General features: G+C 36.6%; 1 protein-coding gene across 3 annotated transcripts in view; it reads left to right on the top strand.

The window, feature by feature from the left end:
* Positions 1 to 22,157, top strand: part of grin2bb (glutamate receptor, ionotropic, N-methyl D-aspartate 2B, genome duplicate b) — a 106,359-nt gene that overhangs the window by 59,838 nt on the left and 24,364 nt on the right. For all 3 annotated transcript variants that reach the window (XM_016471606.1, XM_016471605.1, XM_016471604.1), the window contains exons 3-5: positions 2,423 to 2,566; positions 6,112 to 6,382; positions 7,228 to 7,420. In XM_016471606.1, the coding sequence (XP_016327092.1) occupies positions 2,423 to 2,566; positions 6,112 to 6,382; positions 7,228 to 7,420 (608 nt within the window). The remainder of the gene's footprint in view (positions 1 to 2,422; positions 2,567 to 6,111; positions 6,383 to 7,227; positions 7,421 to 22,157) is intronic.

Here is a 22,157-nt window from a genome sequence, read left to right as displayed (position 1 = left end):
AGCAGATTCGTTCTGAATGAATCTCTTCCCAAATCGTCCCTCCCTAACATTTTCGTCTCGTTTTATTAGTTGACGAAAATGTCAGTAGATTTACGTCATAGTTTTTGTCCTTCAAACAGAGTTTTAGTTCGTTATCATCTCGTTGTCGTCGGTGAAAAAATGTCGTTGACGACAGTTATGACGAAAATTATTCGTCAACGAAATTAACACTGCGTCACATAGACGAAAGCCGCTCCCACGATAGTTGATTGACATGGCCGTCTTACCTTAGACCCACTCTGAGTGAGCTGTAACAGTCCGACCGCCATTGTTTCACTGCCGGAGCAGATGTAAACAAGAATGGCTCCATAGTGATTGAGGTGTTTTGTTGATGATGGATGTAATAATGAACATAGCAGTTGTCATTTATTCCCGACATCTGAGCCACTGAAGATGCAGTGGATTACTTTTGTCTGTGAAGGGAATGCGTCCCCCCGATCTACCTAAATGCGTCTATGTTCGCACGAATCATTTGTGATCCAGCTTCACTTACAGCAGAAGTGAGTATAAGGTTTTTTTTAATGAATCTTTGCAATAGCCTTTCCTAATAACGTGCTAGTTAGCAAGTTTCGCGGCTAAAGTAAACAGTCTCTCAGAGCCCGGCTCGTCACTCCACAGAAGAGAGGGGCGGGGTGAGCAGAGCTCATTAGCATTTAAAGCAACACGCAACAGAATGGGTTGATGTCTGCAGAGCTGATTTTGACAAGGTAAAAAGGGTGTTGTTTTACACTACCATTGAGAAATTTTAACCAAAGTATGTTATAGACTTTTCATTAAGACCCTAAAGAATCATATCAACTTGTGGAAAATGGGCATCCGATGACCCCTTTAATATGGAAATAAGAAACAATTTTTTTTATGAAATGATAGTCCCAATAACAAACTAATACGGCCTTTTTCAATAACTAATTAATTAACATGTTAAATTGACAACACTGATAGATATTATATTATATTTTACAAGAATGGTTTTCTGTTTTCATGTTTTTTTATATATATTTAATATTAAATGTCATTTATTCCTGTGATGGCAAAACTGAATTTTAGTGCTCATAAAAAATATTTATTTTTCTTCCCAAAGCTAAAAACAGTTGTGCTGCTGAAATTTTTGATGGAAACCATGATACACATTTTTACATGTTTCTTTAATGAATAGAAAGAACAGCATTTATCTGAAATATAATTTTAAAAAATTGAAATTGTCATTTTTGATCACTTTAATTCTTGCTCGCTGAGTAAAAGAGCTAATTTCTTTCCGAAAAGGAGAAAGAAATCTTACTGACCCCATGACTGGAGTCCCACCTCTCCTGATGGGATCAACTCCAAAAGGGAAGAGGAGGAATTAAGACAGGAAATTAATATTGGGGGCACGTAAATTAATAGAAGTCAGAAAATTAAAGAGGCAAAGACACACACATACAGACTGGCAAATCAGGCACACATTAAACATTTAGTGAAAATCCACAAAACAAGAATATATAAACACATACGTAAAATATTATACTACAGCCGTTAGATTAACAAGCTAAGCCCCCCTCCCCGCAGTCCCATCAGTGTTGTTACCTCATTAAAGCCGAATCAAGGTAAAGGATCAGTCCATCTCGGACCCCAGGGGAGTGACTTTGATGCTGAGTAGAGCGTGGAGACCTGAAAGAGAGAAAGACAGAGACTGTGAGATTTCGCCATGTGGCATGACTAACATGGCAAACGCCCACGACCGACTTCACACATGAGTGCACACACAGAACAATCATTTACAGGCATGTACAGAGCTATACATCAGTGTGCATGCATTCATGTGCACTGTCATACATGTGTGCATAGCTTTAAAATGCTTTGGCTTATTTGCTACTGACTGCTTACACAAACACACACTCGCATCAGTGTATGCATACTAGATGTGAAGAGTTCATTAATGTGCTTATTATAAACATTTGAAATCATTCATCACCAATGTACCAAAGTCATTTCATTTTGACATTTGAACTGCCTGGGATTTGTTTCAGGAGTGAAGTGGTCATTTAGATGTTAAGGGAGCAAAATGTGTCTCGTTCACAGGCTTTGATGCAGCAGATGTCAGATCTGGTGAACTGCGGTTCATATTTCTCCTGATCCTTGTTCCCTTTATCCAAACTGTGGTGAAAAGAAAAAAATATATATATTTAACTTTGGATTTGTCACTTTTTCTTTGTAATGGGCTGGAGGCAAGAAGAATACAAGAAAAATGATTGAGCAAGCAAATTCTCATCTCTCTCTTTGACATACTGTATGTACTGTTGAAAACCAGTATGAACTATAACTATAACCAACTGATATCCTATTATAATGTGATTCGCCTTGATTCTTCTGTTCTCATGCATGCATGTATCTTTGTTTCTTGCAGGATGACCATTCCATGTTCTTCCAGTTTGGACCCTCTATAGAGCAGCAGGCCTCTGTCATGCTTAACATAATGGAGGAATATGACTGGTACATATTCTCCATCGTCACCACCTACTACCCTGGATACCAGGACTTTGTCAATCGGGTGAGTTGTCGCTATTCATTTTTTCTCAATTCGGTTCCATTTTAATTTCAGTTTAACTGTTAATTTAAGCAGGTGTAGAAGTAATACACTATATATCAGGTCAAGTTTTAGGTCTTCATCCAAACCCCAATGTATGTTTATGATTCAAGTAATCTTGAAGATAAAACACATGAGTTCTGATGTCAGTTCAGTTCAGGTGTTATTTCATACTAAGCTTAGAAGACTGCAGGAACTCATCAAACATAGTTTATATGTTAGCTAAATATATATTTACATGTTCAGTTTTTTATATATTTACATATACGTTCAAAAGTTTGGAGTTGGTAAGATTTTAAAATGTTTTTTGCAAAAATCTCTTATGCTCACCAAGGCTGCATTCATTTGTTAAAACATACAGTAAAAACATTGATATTGTGAAATAATATAAAAAATGTGATTTTATCATTTTTGTATTTTGATCAATATTGGTAATAATAAAATATGTATTATTATTATTATTATTATTTAAAACAGTTGAGTTGCTTACTATTTTTGTGGTAACCGTGATACATTCGTCCCCCCCCCCAGAATTCTTGAATAGAAAGAACAGCATTTATTTGAAATAATATAATTTCTTTTGTAACAGTGTCTATAAAAATCTTTGCTGTCACTTTTGATCAATATAATGTGTCCTTGCTGCATAAAAATATACTTTCTTGAAAAAAATCTTACCGATTGCGCACTTTTGAACAGTATTTTATATATGTGTATTATTGTAGTTGTTATTACATTTATTTATTATTTTAAAGTTATGTTTATCACTGAGAATTTAACAATTGTTCCCTGGATTTTATTTCTGAAGGAATTTGGAGTGGTGCAGAAAAGCATTGCAATGTGCTTGCTAAGATGTTCTGCATGTTTTTAGCATGTTGCTATGTACTTGCTAGGGTTTTTACCAGGGCTTGCTAGGTGATTTCGAGTGTGTTTTGAGTGGTTGAAAGAAACACATCTCAGTTTAAATGGCTTATGATCATAATCCCACCAAACAATCCATTCAGAACCTGCTCTTGTTTATCAAATCACTGAAATGCATCATCAGGGTGTATAAACACTCACCTATCCAGAGCTACACCAATTTGGCCAAATTGAGATGGGGATCTCGTGAAACCCCAGACTGCTGTTTGCTTCACTGCCCCCAATTCTGGAAACTCTAGCTGGTTTGATTCACACCCTAATTCCGAGGTTCTCACTCCCGCTGGGGCGCCAGCCGCTGCGGTTCGAGTCTCTTTCATCATCAGGAGTTTGCCAATGCTCCTGTCTCAACTAATTCTCTCTTCCTCTCCTCTATCTTCTGTATGCTAGGGCTTTTGTCAAAACTAATACACCCGTCCTCTCCCATACTTTCACTATACGTCGCTCCTATAGGAACTAATGCTGCTTTCCTCTCCAATTTTATGTCTTATTGTTTTTTATTTCAAGGCATAGTTCACTCAAAAATGAAATTGTGCCATCATTTACGGACCCTTATGTCATTCTTAACCCGTATGGCAACAGAAAAGAGTCTGCACGCAAGATAGAAAGTCAAACGGGTTCGGAATGACATGAGGGTGAGTAAATGATGACTAGTGGAATTTTCCCTGTAACCATCTTTCTGTTCATTCATCACACACCTCTCACAGTATGCGCCTTTAGCCTTGTATACAAGCCCTATAATAGTAGTGTTGATCCTTTTAATTCATGGAAGCAAAACAGCCTTTTATAGAACAAGGTTATTATTGTTAACTAAAGCTAGAGTTTTAAAGGGGTCATATGATGTTGCTAAAAAGAACATTATTTTGTGTATTTGGTTTAATGCAATGTGTTTATGCGGTTTAAGGTTAAAAAAACACATTATTTTCCACATACTGTACATTATTGTTTCTCCTCTATGCCCCGCCTTTCTGAAACGCATCGATTTTTACAAAGCTCATCGTTCTGAAAAGCGAGTTGTGCTGTGATTGGCCAGCTATCTAGTGCATTGTGATTGGCCGAATACCTCAAGCATGTGACGGAAATGTTACACCCCTTACCATACTGTGATGCCCTGTGTCCCGGCGAGACGAGACAAAACCAATAAAACCCATTACAAACGAGGCATTTGTTGCATCCAGTGGGGACATAATTGCTGATTATAATGACTTATACTGTCTTTTTACGCATTGCGTTGCATATCGCACCGCGTAAACATAAAACCATGTCTGCATTTGTAATTGGAGAAACGACAAACAACAACCACTACTCTACACTGCTCAAAACTCGCGTTTGAATCATCAGTGGCAGATTCTTTTAATTTGAAAACATACTTACAGGCTGTGAGTCAGAAGCGCCAGACTGTCCTTGCAAAGCTGGAACTGCCCCACTTTATAGAAACAGTCTTTGTGTGTAGACGGCATTGTAGGCTACTTTCCCATGTTCAGGAAACAGTCCTCCATAAAATGCGCTGCACACATCTGAATATTTGGGTTGAACTGTTCTGGAACAGTGTTGTAAACAAAGTAGTTTCGCTTTCACAACGAAACACACAGCGTCTCCACGACATGGCGGCGGCAACAATACTACAGCGAGAATAAAAGTTACGCCTTCTTTCTTTGCGTGAACATTTGGGCGGTGTTATGCAAATCTTCCCACACAGTGACGTAGACATGTGGGGGCATGTTTAAACGAGGCATTTTAGGAGGACGTGGACAAGTCTTAACTTTTATAAAAAATATCTCTTTGGGTTTGAGACTTTAGTCTTTGCAACTTTAGGGATCTTATCTATTCACGAACAGCTTGTAACACTCCAAAGAGAAAGGAAAACTTGAAATCGCATCATATGACCCCTTTAATATTATTATATAGTTTATAAATAAAACTAAAATATCTCAGATATAAATATAGTGATCTTTCAGTACAGTGGGATTGAAATGTCAGCGTATCAGTGTACTAGGGACAATCACAGTCATTTTTGTAGATTTACCCCAGTGGTACCGGATGCTCACATTACACTTGACTGCATGTGTGTAATGATACTGTCAGTGCAATTTGCAAGTCTGTCAAATTGGCTGGAAATATTGGGCGATACAGAAATATGCATCATCAGAATTGTGGGTACGATAATTTCATCTTCCTCTAGTTCTGACTGCAGTAGATTATAATGGAAAGCATCTCTGTGGTCTCATGTTTGAACAATTTGTTATGAGAAAATGCAGTTTAATTTCTCTCTGTCTCCTCAGACAGAGCAGAGCAGTTCTGTGCATTTTGAAATGTGGGTTAGGTCTGTTTCTTTACAAATCATAGAGATCAAAAAATGTTTGGTATCTGGATGAAGTGCATGATGGGAATTTCACTTTTTATGATTAGTGTTTATTCCTTTAAATAAAAATGTAGCTTTCCCTTTCTCTCGTTGTCTTTTTGTCAGTTTTCTTTTTAAACTCTCTCTTCTCTTTATATCTAAAGAACAAAAGCAAAAAGAGCTGGAGGCAGCAGGAGGGTGTTACAGGACATGCCTTTCTTCATCTTTCTTTGTCTGTTTTGCCTTCATCCAGATCCGGAGTACCGTGGAGAACAGTTTTGTTGGCTGGGAGCTGGAAGAGGTGCTGCTGTTGGACATGTCAGTAGATGATGGCGACTCAAAGATCCAGAACCAGATGAAGAAGCTCCAAAGTCCTGTTATACTACTGTACTGCACTAAAGAAGAAGCCATGACCATTTTCGAGGTGGCACATTCTGTCGGCCTCACTGGTTATGGTTACACCTGGATTGTACCATCTCTGGTGACAGGGGATGCAGATAATGTACCCAGCGTCTTTCCAACAGGTAAGAAGAAATATAAATAATGTATATATATATATATTGATTGTAGTGAAGTTTTAGTTGATTATCTTGTGACTAAATTGTATAGAATTTTCATTTTTGATTACTGGCCATCAGTATTTAGCAGCTTGTCAACATTGGCCAGAATTTTAAATGACATAAAATTTAATATAAGAATTTTATATTATAATGTTTTTATTATTATTATTATTATTATTATCTATAATATGTAGAAGTGTTGTTATTGTTAACTAAAACCACAACTGTAACTATTAAAAATAGTTTTCGGTATATAAAAGTCTGAAATAAAATAAAATATTAATAAAAATTAGATGAAAACTTAAACCTAAGAAATGTAAATTAAAATGAGAAATATTGCTTTGTCAACTAACTGAAATAAACAGGCTTACATTTAAGTACTAAAATTAATAAATAAATCAAAATAAATAAAACTATAGAAATATTTTGTCACGGTCTCTCGGGGAGGAATGAACGAAGGAGATGCTGGAGAATACGTAAACTAGAATTTAGATACAAAATAAACAAAGGAATACAAAACACGGGAACTTCAGGGATGACATTTATCAGTCAGAATGACGTTCAACAGTAGACAGAAAACACTGGGAAACACAGGGTTTAAATGCTCAGAAACTAATGGGACACACCTGGGAACAATATGAACTAAACGGGGAACACCTGGACTCAAATAATAACAAATGAGGACAGGACACAGGAAGAACCAAATAAGGGCAAACAGGAACATACACGTGACATATTTAGCTACAAAAACTACACATTTTATATTTCAGATGATTGTATTTACTGAATTTACACTTCCTGTATCTCAGGTTTGATCTCTGTTTCCTACGATGAGTGGGACTATGGACTGGAGGCTCGAGTACGTGATGCTGTAGCCATAATCGCCATGGCAACCTCCACAATGATGCTGGATCGGGGTCCTCACACGCTGCTTAAGTCTGGATGCCACGGCGCACCTGACAAGAAAGGCAGCAAGTCAGGAAACCCCAACGAGGTGCTGAGGTGAGTCAGGCTTAGCGGGGTGCCAGGGTTCAAACACTGACATCTGGGGTCTGCAATCATACACGTAAACAGGCAGCCTTGCCAGCATACACGCACTTGCAACACCTGCTCAGGAGGGTTTCCGAACTAATTTTTAGTAGTGTTTTGAAAAGGGTAAAGAGCCCTAGACAGGTGCACAAACATACTGTACACGCATACATACATACACACCATGGTTGGCTGCTGTTAGATGCTGTAGGTACTGTAGGAGACAGATCTTTACATTACCACTTGCGTACTTTGGGATAATGGGTGTTATTTTCATGATAACATTTTTATCCGGGATTTTCTTGGTGATCTGACATACAGTACTGTTTAAAAACTTTGGGGTCAGTGAGTTTTATTTATTTTTTATTCAGTAAAGTATCAGTATAGACATTTATATTGTTACAAAATATTTCTGTTTTAAATAAATGCAGTCTCTATTCATCAAAGAATCCTAAAAACCACATCATGGTTTCTAAGCATTTTCAACATTAATATTAAGAAATGTTTTTTTGAGCAGCAAATCAGCATATTAGATTGATTTCTGAAGGATTGTTTGACATTGAAGATGCAGAAAATTCAGCTTTACCACCACAGGAACAAATGACATTTTAAAGTATATTTAAATAGAAAACATTCATTATAATTTGTTGCAATTTTCACAATATTATTGTTTTTACTGCATTTTTAAACAAAAATGCAGCTTTGGTGAGCATAAGAGACTTTTTTCATAAACTTAAAAAAAAAATCTTACCAGCACCAAAGTTTTGAATGGTGGTGTATATTACTGAAATATAAGCTTGTTTTGGAGATTTATGTTTTTACCCATTTAAGTTTTGTTTTTTGGTTTACTCAGTTTTCAGTGAACTATTATGCTTAAACATCATGTTTGTGTTCAAAATATATTAATATATAGGTTAATTAAAAAAATAAATTTAATAAAATTATCGTAATCTTGTCATCAATATTGATGATACTGGCCATTATTGGTTAAAAAAAAAACCCTATTATGCTGTTTTAAAGGTTCTAATTTTGCTTTGGAGCTGTACTGGGTGTACACCATATACAGCACAAAACTGTGCGTTTTGAACACTTGGTAGAAAATATATGCATAAATAATTAACCATACTTACAGATTGCGATCCAGAGGCACAAGGTGGTCCAAATGAAAATGCGTACATCTGGGTATTTTAAACTCAGCAAGCAGTCGCCAGTAAATGATGGGAACACAATGAAAGGTTGGAGTTGTACTGCAGCGTCACTGTAAAATTCATTTTAACCACTGACTCTTCACATCCTCATCCTTTGGGAGTACATACAGTGGTGGCCCAAATTATTAGAACACTAGTATTTTCACAAGCTAAAACATGGTTTTAAGTAATTTATTTCTATCTTTTGCTGTAGTGTTTCAGTAGGAAATATCAGTTTACATTTCCAAACATTCATTTTGCCATTAATTGTAATAATCCAGTGAGGTTTTTGTCTGACAACAGCCAGTGCTCCACACAGAGATCTGATCTCATCATCATCCAGTCTGTCTGGAATGACATGAAGAAACAGAACAAACTGAGACATTAAATCCAGAAGAACTGTGGAAACGTCTCCAAGACGCTTTTAGAAACCTACCTGCAAAGCTCCCTGAAAAACTATGCACAAGTGCACCGAGAGCAAAAGCTGCTTTAAACACAAAGGATGGTCACACCAAATGTTGATTACAGCTCCACACAGAGATCTGATCTCATCATCATCCAGTCTGTCTGGAATGACATGAAGAAACAGAACAAACTGAGACATTAAATCCAGAAGAACTGTGGAAACGTCTCCAAGACGCTTTTAGAAACCTACCTGCAAAGCTCCCTGAAAAACTATGCACAAGTGCACCGAGAGCAAAAGCTGCTTTAAACACAAAGGATGGTCACACCAAATGTTGATTACATTTAGTTAATAGAAGTTAACTGATAAAGAAAATCTATCTATGACATTATTTTTGACAGCATCCTCATTTTGCAGCATTTTGACACAAGTGCCTAAAATTTTAACAGTACTGTAGCTTTGCAGGTAGGTTTCTTGAAGGTCCAATTCTCACTATTAACAAACAGTTAACTATGACTTTTGCCTCAATAAACTCCTAATTTGAGGTACTGTAGGAGACAGATCTTTACATTACCACTTGCGTACTTTGGGATAATGGGTGTTATTTTCATGATAACATTTTTATCCGGGATTTTCTTGGTGATCTGACATACAGTACTGTTTAAAAACTTTGGGGTCAGTGAGTTTTATTTATTTTTTATTCAGTAAAGTATCAGTATAGACATTTATATTGTTACAAAATATTTCTGTTTTAAATAAATGCAGTCTCTATTCATCAAAGAATCCTAAAAACCACATCATGGTTTCTAAGCATTTTCAACATTAATATTAAGAAATGTTTTTTTGAGCAGCAAATCAGCATATTAGATTGATTTCTGAAGGATTGTTTGACATTGAAGATGCAGAAAATTCAGCTTTACCACCACAGGAACAAATGACATTTTAAAGTATATTTAAATAGAAAACATTCATTATAATTTGTTGCAATTTTCACAATATTATTGTTTTTACTGCATTTTTAAACAAAAATGCAGCTTTGGTGAGCATAAGAGACTTTTTTCATAAACTTAAAAAAAAAATCTTACCAGCACCAAAGTTTTGAATGGTGGTGTATATTACTGAAATATAAGCTTGTTTTGGAGATTTATGTTTTTACCCATTTAAGTTTTGTTTTTTGGTTTACTCAGTTTTCAGTGAACTATTATGCTTAAACATCATGTTTGTGTTCAAAATATATTAATATATAGGTTAATTAAAAAAATAAATTTAATAAAATTATCGTAATCTTGTCATCAATATTGATGATACTGGCCATTATTGGTTAAAAAAAAAACCCTATTATGCTGTTTTAAAGGTTCTAATTTTGCTTTGGAGCTGTACTGGGTGTACACCATATACAGCACAAAACTGTGCGTTTTGAACACTTGGTAGAAAATATATGCATAAATAATTAACCATACTTACAGATTGCGATCCAGAGGCACAAGGTGGTCCAAATGAAAATGCGTACATCTGGGTATTTTAAACTCAGCAAGCAGTCGCCAGTAAATGATGGGAACACAATGAAAGGTTGGAGTTGTACTGCAGCGTCACTGTAAAATTCATTTTAACCACTGACTCTTCACATCCTCATCCTTTGGGAGTACATACAGTGGTGGCCCAAATTATTAGAACACTAGTATTTTCACAAGCTAAAACATGGTTTTAAGTAATTTATTTCTATCTTTTGCTGTAGTGTTTCAGTAGGAAATATCAGTTTACATTTCCAAACATTCATTTTGCCATTAATTGTAATAATCCAGTGAGGTTTTTGTCTGACAACAGCCAGTGCTCCACACAGAGATCTGATCTCATCATCATCCAGTCTGTCTGGAATGACATGAAGAAACAGAACAAACTGAGACATTAAATCCAGAAGAACTGTGGAAACGTCTCCAAGACGCTTTTAGAAACCTACCTGCAAAGCTCCCTGAAAAACTATGCACAAGTGCACCGAGAGCAAAAGCTGCTTTAAACACAAAGGATGGTCACACCAAATGTTGATTACATTTAGTTAATAGAAGTTAACTGATAAAGAAAATCTATCTATGACATTATTTTTGACAGCATCCTCATTTTGCAGCATTTTGACACAAGTGCCTAAAATTTTAACAGTACTGTAGCTTTGCAGGTAGGTTTCTTGAAGGTCCAATTCTCACTATTAACAAACAGTTAACTATGACTTTTGCCTCAATAAACTCCTAATTTGCTGCTTATTAAAGCAAGGTAGTTGTTAAGTTTAGGTATTGGGTAGGATTAGAGATGTAGAATATGGTCATGCAGAATATGTGCTTGCTTTATAAGCACTAATAAACAGCCAATATGTTAATAATAGGCATGCTAACAAGCAACTGTTTAATAGAGAGAATTGGTCCCTATACTAAAGGTGTGTTACTACCAAGGGGCATCTGATGATCCATCTCATCTGATCATTTGTGATTGGATCAACCGATTTGGACCTAATACCAGGTGTAAAGCGAGTCCTAGATTGAGCAGCATTCTATTATAGCCATACTATACCTGTAACACCTCCTGCAGAAAGAACAAGCGAGAGTGACAAATGGATAACAAAAGAGAAAAAGAGAGTGCATTATTGGTAATGTGGGTCTGCTGTAGCTCCTCGCTGAAGCACCTTTCACTTTTCTTTCCCCATTATGTCTCCTCTGACATTCAGCCCGCACCCACGTGTCTGTACCGGCCTGGCTGTTATTTTCATCTTAGAAACATAAATATCTATCGTAATACAAAAGTGAGCTTTTCATCTGAACTGCTCTGTTCTCTCTTGTACTGTTATTTGACATTTAGTATTGAGGGGCATTGATTCCTAAGTATTAATTAGCATTTAGGCTCGGTCATACTCTCTTTTAGCCAGTCATTTGATCTGCTGGTGAGGAGTTAATTGAATGCTCGAGGCAGAGCAGGATTAGGAAGCCGAATGGAACAACAGTGGGAGCCTGGCCTCTCCCTCCCTCTCTCTCTCTCTCTCTTCTGCGTCTAAAGAACTGTGGAAACGTCTCCAAGACGCTTTTAGAAACCTACCTGCAAAGCTCCCTGAAAAACTATGCACAAGTGCACCGAGAGCAAAAGCTGCTTTAAACACAAAGGATGGTCACACCAAATGTTGATTACATTTAGTTAATAGAAGTTAACTGATAAAGAAAATCTATCTATGACATTATTTTTGACAGCATCCTCATTTTGCAGCATTTTGACACAAGTGCCTAAAATTTTAACAGTACTGTAGCTTTGCAGGTAGGTTTCTTGAAGGTCCAATTCTCACTATTAACAAACAGTTAACTATGACTTTTGCCTCAATAAACTCCTAATTTGCTGCTTATTAAAGCAAGGTAGTTGTTAAGTTTAGGTATTGGGTAGGATTAGAGATGTAGAATATGGTCATGCAGAATATGTGCTTGCTTTATAAGCACTAATAAACAGCCAATATGTTAATAATAGGCATGCTAACAAGCAACTGTTTAATAGAGAGAATTGGTCCCTATACTAAAGGTGTGTTACTACCAAGGGGCATCTGATGATCCATCTCATCTGATCATTTGTGATTGGATCAACCGATTTGGACCTAATACCAGGTGTAAAGCGAGTCCTAGATTGAGCAGCATTCTATTATAGCCATACTATACCTGTAACACCTCCTGCAGAAAGAACAAGCGAGAGTGACAAATGGATAACAAAAGAGAAAAAGAGAGTGCATTATTGGTAATGTGGGTCTGCTGTAGCTCCTCGCTGAAGCACCTTTCACTTTTCTTTCCCCATTATGTCTCCTCTGACATTCAGCCCGCACCCACGTGTCTGTACCGGCCTGGCTGTTATTTTCATCTTAGAAACATAAATATCTATCGTAATACAAAAGTGAGCTTTTCATCTGAACTGCTCTGTTCTCTCTTGTACTGTTATTTGACATTTAGTATTGAGGGGCATTGATTCCTAAGTATTAATTAGCATTTAGGCTCGGTCATACTCTCTTTTAGCCAGTCATTTGATCTGCTGGTGAGGAGTTAATTGAATGCTCGAGGCAGAGCAGGATTAGGAAGCCGAATGGAACAACAGTGGGAGCCCAGCCTCTCTCTCTCTCTCTCTCTCTCTCTCTCTCTCTCTCTCTCTCTTCTGCATCTAGTTTTCAGCCTTTCTTTCTGTCTGCCTGTCCCCTCCCTTGATTAACTCTAAGCATATGCAAACATGGCAAAGGAGGATAATTGTAACACTTTTGGGTTTTTGCTCATTGATCTAGGGAGCATTTAGACTAAAGCTTACAATTTTGCCACAAACATTGTTGACCTATCAGCAATCATTACCTGTGCCAATTAAATCTATTACCTAATCAAACTGGATAGCATTACTCACAAGTGCGGTGTTACATTCACTCACCTAGACTCAGTAATTGTAGGCTCTCTAATACGTCTTTTAATGTAATAAACTTTAAACCTCAGAGACAATCTTGAAATGCAACAGTAACAAATTAAAATCTACCTCTCATCCAGACTTTAATATGAACAGTTGTGGCACACGTATGCTGGGTTCCCTCAGTGTATTCATCACGTGCCAATTTCAACAGAACAGACGTTGGACTCACCTTTCCTCTTGTTTAGAGGAGGCTGTTATAATTGTGTACTATATACTGTACCGTATAGGTAATTGCAGGCTTTTTATAATATGATATTAGGCCCAAAAATCAGAATCATAAAGGATTTTATTGCCAAGTGTGTTTGCACACACAAGGAATTTGTCTTGGTGACATGAGCTTCCAGTGCAGACATGCATATAATTTGACATACATATCATATCATACATAAAATAAAATGAAATATAACACTAATGAAAAATAGTCTACATTCAAAATGATATATGATTTAATTTATTTTAAACACAATTACGACAATAAAGATAAAAACTAGAATTTATCTAATAGATGTCATAATTTAATTTTTTGTCGTAATTTACTCACCATTGATCATGTTGTTCCAAAACTGTATGACCAAACCTGCATATAGATCTTTCCACAATATATTTTTTCACCAAATATTAAGCAGCACGACTGTTTTCAACATAATAACAGCTACTTGAGCAGCAAATCAACATATTAGAATAATTTCTGAAGGATCAGGTGACACTAAAGACTGGAGTAATGATGCTGAAAATTCAGCTTTGCATCACAGAAATAAATTACGTTGTAAAATATATAAATAAGAAAACATATGGTAATGATATTTCTGTCAGGATTCTGGACTGTTCTGTGTCATGTTTTGCCCCTGTTTCTGGTCCTGTGTTTCCTTATTTGGTCTTGTTTCTGTCCTTGTTTAGTTTGATTATTAGTTGATTCCCTGCACCTGTTTGCCCCTCGTTATCCAGTCCTTATAAGCCCCAGTCTGTTCAGTTTGTATTTGTCAGTTCTACTTGTGTACTACGTGTGTTGCTCAAGCTCCTGTTGTGATGATTCCCAGCGTTTCCTTTATTAAAGATTGCTAAAGTTCCTTCGTGACTCCAGCGTGTTCCCTGAACAGCATAACGTGACAGAAGACCTGACCTAGTACAGTTACCTCTGTGGGATCCCCTCCTTCGCCCCGAATTCCTCCTCCTCCTGCTGGAGCAGTGAGAGCGCTCGCTCGAGGACCATACCAGACTGTTTCTGGCCCTCGCTGAACTTACCAGCTACCCGGACGACGCGCTCTGCGCGTTCTATGACGCTAGCCTGAACACCACGTGCAGAGCGCCGTCATCCGAAGATGGTCTTCGAGTGGAATTCGCTGCCTTCGTGGAGTGGACTCTGGTGAGAAACGGATCGCCATCCTGCCCCGTGGATGATGTTGGTCGGCCCCCTGGAGTCGGTGGCCATTCCTCCTCCATGGCTCCTCCCTCCGTCGGCTCCACCGTGGGTCTACATTATGGCTGTGGCCTGGGTCCAGCTTTGCGCCTCCTGCTCCAAGCCCCTCCTATCTCCTCCCTGGCTCTTCCCTCCATCGTCTCCTCCCTGGACTCTGTCTGCTGGCCCCCTCCCGGACATCTGTCCTCCTCCTTAGCCTCCTCCTTAGTTCCCCCCCCCTCCCTCTGTTGTTCTACCTTCCGGGAGGGGGGCGATATGTCAGGATTCTGGATTGGTCTGTGTCATGTTTTGCCCCTGTTTCTGGTCCTGTGTTTCCTTATTTGGTCTTGTTCCTGTCCTTGTTTAGTTTGATTATTAGTTGATTCCCTGCACCTGTCTGCCCCTCGTTATCCAGTCCTTATAAGCCCCAGTCTGTTCAGTTTGTATTTGTCAGTTCTACTTGTGCACTACGTGTGTTGCTCAAGCTCCTGTTGTGATGATTCCCAGTGTTTCCTTTATTAAAGACTGCTAAACGTTCCTTCGTGACTCCAGCATGCTCCCTGAACAGCGTAACGTGGCAATTTCACAATATTACTGTTTTTGATCAAATAAATGTAGCTTTGGTGGGCATAAGAGACATCTTTCAAAAACGTTAAAAAAATCTTAATGACCCCAAACTTTTGAAGGGTAGTGTTTTTTTACAGTATTTATTTACAGTTATTCCTGCTCTACCTACAATTTCTTCATTCATCTCTTTTCTTCTATGGCTTCTTTCTGTTTACGTCCATCTGATTAGTTTTAGGCCAAAGATTCACGCTTTAAGGTCCAATTCTCGATATTAACACCATTAACTGCAACTTTCGCCTCAGTAAACTCCTAATTTGCTGTTTATTATTAGTTAGTTAAGTAGTTGTTAAGTTTAGGTATTGGGTAGGATTAGGGATGTAGAATATGGTCATGCAAAATATTTACTAAAAACAGCCAATATTTTAATAATATGCATTACAATAATCAGTTAATAGTGAGAATTGGTCCCTAAACTAAAGTGTTACCGATTCTTTCTTCTCTTCTTTTTGAACTCTTATTTTATACAGTTGTCTGTGTGAAGTGTTTGAAGGGCGGTTAGCAGGGAAACATTCAACATTCCTTAATTTTGCAGTCTCTGAAAACATTTTAAAATATTCAATGCTAAATTTGGAAGCTGTTTTCTAAGGCATGTATGTAAAAGAGCACTTAATTCCAGCGATGAACCAGTCAATAACACACTGCATACAAATGCGCCATCGATCATTAATGAAACACTATAGTTAAGGTTTGACTTAAACATTAAATTAAACATTTATAATGTTTCTGGAACTGCATGTAGCCAGGAGAGCATGTTATGAAGACATATAGTTGTGTTGTTGCAAAAAGCTTTGTTTGTTTAGATGAGGGAAACAAGTAATTAATTGGAAAAAAACACTTTTATGTTATTTGTGAATGGTGGATTTACAACAGTTACCCAGCGGGCATAGTATCTGGTAGAACAAGATGGTTGTATTTGTGTAATTAGGCGGATGTGTTAGACTAGCCTTTAGAGTTGCTGAAGTGGATTTTTGAATTGGATGATGAGAAGATAAGGACACTAATATCTTATGAACACTGGAGAACACAAAAAAGATAGAGAAAAAGTAGCCGTAAATACAAAATGGAGAAAACAGTTTTCTTTAGAGTCCTCTGGGAGTGCAGGTTCACCTGCAGTGCACACCTGGGACCTCACATATGCATGCACACACAGGAAGATTTTGAATGACAGCATTATGAGGTGGGCTGAATGAGAAGCACCGGACCCTGTAACCCCTCGAGGACTCTAATGATCCGTTTCCACCATAATGGAGACGATTTAAATGGCATTCCAAGATTCTATATTATCATTCTGGAACACCCACCATGCTCTGCGGTGGATCTGTCAGCGATGATGGAGGGCTTTTCAGCTGGATGGGTCATGATCTGTGATGGTTAAGGGCCTGAGACAGCCTCAAGGGCTTCCTCTGAAGGTCAGCTGAAGGTTTTGGCATGGTTGGAGAAGGTTAGATGAGATACATGTACCCTATAAAGGTTGAGAGCGAGATTAAATGAGGTTACATGTACTTATCTCAGATAAATTGATTGCAAGAACGTGTGGGTTATTCTTGTGAAAAAAAAATTATTTTATTTGAAACGTTCTTGAATTTTAACAGTGTTGGGGAAGCTACTCTGAAACTGTAGCTTGACCAGCTACAAGCTACTCGTAAATTAAAGTAGTTAAGCTACATTCAAGCTACCCTTCTGAAAAAGTAGCTAGCTACACTACAAGTTACTGTCAAAAAGTAGCTAGCTAAATTGAAACTACTTTCAATTTTTTTTATTATTCTTTTTTTGATAACACTTTAGAATAGGGAACACTTATTCACTATTAACTACGACTTTTCCCTCAATAAATTCCTAATTTGCTGCTTATTAATAGTTAGTAAAGTAGTTGTTAAGTTTAGGTATAGGGTATGATTAGGAATGTAGAATAAGGTCATGTAGAATAAGGCATTAATATGTGCTTAATTACTACTAATAAATGGCTAATATTCTAGTAATATGCATGCTAATAAGCAACTAGTTAAGAGACCCTAAAATAAAGTGTTACCTTTTTTATTTTATATTTTTTTTTACAATTAACATTACAAATAATTAATAATTCATAATTATATTAGTATTAGTATTTTATAATAATTATAATGAAGTTATAAGTAAAATATAATGAAGTTATAAGTAAAATATTTGGGGTTTAAAACAACATACTGTAATGCAATCATGATTTCAAAGAGTAGGGTGAATTCAGGTTGATTGGGACATTTTTCCAAGCCATTTCAATGACAAAAAGTTTCCCAATCATTTGATTTTGTAAACTATCACAACAGATGGCGGTAATGATCAAATGTAGTTTGTGATCTAGTCAGAAGAAGATGCTGCGCTGCTTCAATGCATTACAGGCTCGTGACTCGTCAGAACGCAAAACGGAATGTAGCGTTACATCGCTACTTGCTGGAAAAAGTAGTTAGCCACAGGAAAAGCTACACTGTTTTAAAAGTAGCGTCGCTACTGTAAAGCTACTGAAAAATGTAGTTAAGCTAGTAGCGTCGCTACTTGTAGCTAGCTACTCCCCAACACTGAATTTTTATGATTAAGATTAATCAATTTAATGGTTCTATTGTTCTGAATCTTGGTTTTTATTGTTGTGAAGACAGTTTCCCACAATTTTATAGATATTTGGAATCCACCTAAAATATCATTAGCTTATTGATGTTCTAAATTCCTTTAGCATTTTACATCCTACTGATTTCCAAGTTCTTATTTAGTTTTTAACATGTTTTTTTAAATAGATGCAGCCTTTTATTATTGTCAAATGTATTGCATTTTAAAAAAAGATAATGAGGTTGAAAGTTACTGAATTATATGCCTTTTAAATATTTATAATTAATACATTACACAGTAAACAATTCAGTGAAATTTACAGTAAAAAAAAAAACAGCAACTGGGGTTTTACCGATTAAAATTAAATTTACAGTAAAAAAAAAAAGGTAACACTTTCTATGAAGCCCGTATTTATAATTCTTATGGCTGTTTGAGAGAAATGTTTTTATTAGTATTATTATTATTACAATTTATAAGTGGTCTTTGACCGCTTTAAGTAAAGTAGCATAAGAAAAATGGCAAGATATGAGACTTAATACATTATAACTATGAGAAATATAATCCATTGTAAAAGTGGATGCAACGTGTTCATTGTGTTATAAATCATCATACTCTTAAAAGCTATAACCACAAATAAGTAAATATTATAATATATTAAAACTGTTCTTATGAATATTCATGAGATGATACAACATATTATAAGTTTTTTTATAATGCATTATGCATTCATTATAATGCCTTAAGAATACCCTTATAATGTATTATAAATACGGGCTTCATAGAAAGTGTTACCAAAAAACTTCATAAAATAAAATAATGTAATATAGCAAATTACTATCTTTATAATGTACTGACAACCACCTTAAAAACACAAGTAGTGAGAAAGCCACATTATGAATCAAAGTTCATCACAAGTAACTTTTAAATAAATACTAATGTCATAATAATAGAAGGTTCACAGGGGCATACACACAAATGCAAAAAAAAAAAAAAAACATCATGGTAACATAACTGATAAGAAAAAACTGTTATTTCAATGAAAAAACAAAAGTGAAGTGCCACAGAGAATTCAGGGAGCGTTAATTTACATTTTCACTGTAAATGATAAGGTTACTTGTTCTTTTTTTTACTTACAAAAGCTGTAAATTTAAGTGTATTGTACATGAAATCTCCCATTAGATGTATTAGTTTTTCACTGTCTGTGGAAACTTAGCGTTATCCAATTAACAGGTTTTTACAGTAGCATTTTTACAGCCATACATGCATACATTTTACATGTGTACACTTATAAATTAATTTCATATATGAAATATTTTTATTTAGAATTGTTATATTATAACTGTCTACTGTCTAAAATATGTATGTATTGATTTTGATTCTTTTTGTGTTGACTTAAACATATACAGTATATGGTCTCCCCAATCTTGAAGATACTACATTCTTGCTTGTTTGTTGGTGTGTTATTATGTTGTGTTTTCCCTCGCATGTGTGATTGCGTGGCTCTCTGATACTTTGACGCCTCTGAGGTGCTTAAGGCTTGTGAAGCTGCCAGGCTTTTATTCTCCACTTCAGTTAATTGTAGCCCCTCAGGCTGCTGCTCTCAGGTTCACTGGTTGGCCAGTAGACCTGATGCCCAGGAAGTTTAATAAGGTGGTTGTGGACGTTTTTATGATGCTTTTGGGCATTGCTTAAAGACGCCGACAATAACTCTTCAGAAGTAGGTCAAGATATCAGTTGTACACTGGTGAACCCCTTCGGTCTTGCAAGCTGTCTTTCTCTCTCTGTCTTCTTTCTCTGTCTATCTCTCCATTCTCTGCTCACTGTCACACACTTCCTTTCTGTCTCCATTTATAGTTTGCTTTCTCACACTTATAGAATACAAAATACAAAATGAACAAGCTGCCTTTTCAAAATATTTGGCTTTAAAGCTTTAATGCAGCTCAATTCCCAAAGGTGTGTTTGTGTGCCTTACACAGAGAGGAAGTGTGTGTGTGTGTGTGTGTGTGTGTCTATGTATCAATGTGTGTTTTAGGTCTATCCATTAGAGTGTGTGAGTGTTGGTGGTGTATCGCGGTGTTACAAGGCCCACAGGCTTCCCTGGGGAAGGGGTTTGATCATTACATGGTGTCCTGTGTAAGTAAGGTAATTAATCTCTGGTTCACCCAGGAGCCTCTAACTTGCTTTAATTAAAAATGCATACATAAACACACACTTACTTTTAGAAAAACCTATACACACTTCCCCAGCCCACATCCACTTTCATGAATATAAATCGCACTGTGGGTGGCTCTGAAGACGAGATACGAGACCAAAGTATGATTCGATCGGTGTTCGCTTAATCCGAAATCCTGTTTAGGTTAACTAATATCATGATGTCATAACACCTCATGCGTTATAAATCCTCAGCAGATTATTGTCGCCCCTGTGTTGATGATGCATTAAAATAACCCAGTGCTGGTGGGCAAACACTGTAATTACTTCTAGACTCATAACAGCCATGCCTGCCTCCCTCTAGACCAGTGACGTGTGGTGGTCTGCTGAAATGAGAAGACAAAGCCCCCTCTTGGCGGGACTTTTAGTCAAATGTACTGTAAATTCATGCTATTTGATGTTTACGAAGTTGAAGGCAAATGAAACTCCATTTACCTGACATTATCAACAAACTAGTACCAAAATATTTTTGTATGTTTTTTATATTAAAGGCAAAGTCCACATAAAAATGAAACTTCTGTCATGATTTACTCACCCTGAAGTTGTTCCAAACCTGTATGAATTTCTTTCAGATGTTGAACACAAAAGAAGACATTTTGAAGAATGCGTGTAACCAAACAGTTGACAGTAGTCATTGACTTCCATAGTATGAAAAAATACCATGTAAGTCAATGGCTACCGGCGACTGTATGGTTATCAACATTCTTCAGAATATCTTTTTTGTGTGTTCAACAGAAGAAGAAAACATACAGGTTTGGAGGGTGAGTATAAATGATGACAGAAGTTTCATTTTTGGGTGAACTATCGCTTTAATTGGACAGCTCACCCAAAAATTAACACTGTCATAATTTACTCTTTTTCAATTTACTTTTCAAACACTCTCCATATCCATTAATTTTTGTTACAGTAAATGGTCACAGAATTTTCATTTCTGAGTGAACTGTTCTTAATAAACATACTATTTATTAAAACCAAGTCATATCAAGTCTCATTAAAATGTGTTGATGCTTTTTGTATTACTTCAAAAGCAATTTTAGAATTGTAAAGTAAAAATAATATTTTATGTGTTTTGTTATTATTTGTTATTATTAATAGTCACATTATTTTCAGAACATTAGTCAGCTAATCCCCTGTAAACACAGTTGGTGTCATGAAGGTTGCCGACACTGAGGTGCAGTATGACAGTAAATTAACTGAGCTGAGTGCTCGCTAAAAACGCCTGAGTCAAAGATCATTTAAAGGGATAGTTCACCCAAAAATGAAAATTCTGTCATTAATTACTCACCCTCATGACGTTCCAAACCGTAAGAACTTTGTTCATCTTCGGAACACGAATTAAGATATTTTTGATGAAATCTGAGGGCTCTCTGAGCCTCCCGTAGACAGCAAGGGAGCTACCACGATCAACGTCCAGAAACATAGCAAGATTATCGAAAAAAGTAGTCCATGTGACATCAGTGGTTCAACTGTAATGTTACGCAAGTGATGGAGTAGAGACGAAAATGTGGAATCAAGTGGTTATTTTTGTTTTCTTTGCGCAAAAAATGTTCTCGTAGCTTCGTAACATTACAGTTGAATCACTGATGTCACATCAGTGTGGACTGTTTGCGAACATGATGAGCGGGCGTTATCCCATTGACAGAGTATTTGATCAATCATATCACACATTCAAATTTCTTTTGCCCAATCACATTGCACCTTCTATATATCATTTACTTTAAACTGAAGATCATATACTCACCCTTATGTAACTTGCATGACCTTTTCATTAAAAAAAAACCCAGCTGTCAAATTCAGGTGCAGTTTTGCTGTTGAATTCAAAATCATTTTTGAACCTGGGTTCACCTA

Source organism: Sinocyclocheilus anshuiensis, unplaced genomic scaffold (assembly GCF_001515605.1).
Source record: "Sinocyclocheilus anshuiensis isolate Anshui unplaced genomic scaffold, SAMN03320099.WGS_v1.1 scaffold2166, whole genome shotgun sequence".
In the NCBI taxonomy this organism is placed as follows: domain Eukaryota; kingdom Metazoa; phylum Chordata; class Actinopteri; order Cypriniformes; family Cyprinidae; genus Sinocyclocheilus; species Sinocyclocheilus anshuiensis.
Note: the sequence above shows the minus strand (reverse complement) of the source record. Positions and strands in the feature narration are given on the sequence as shown.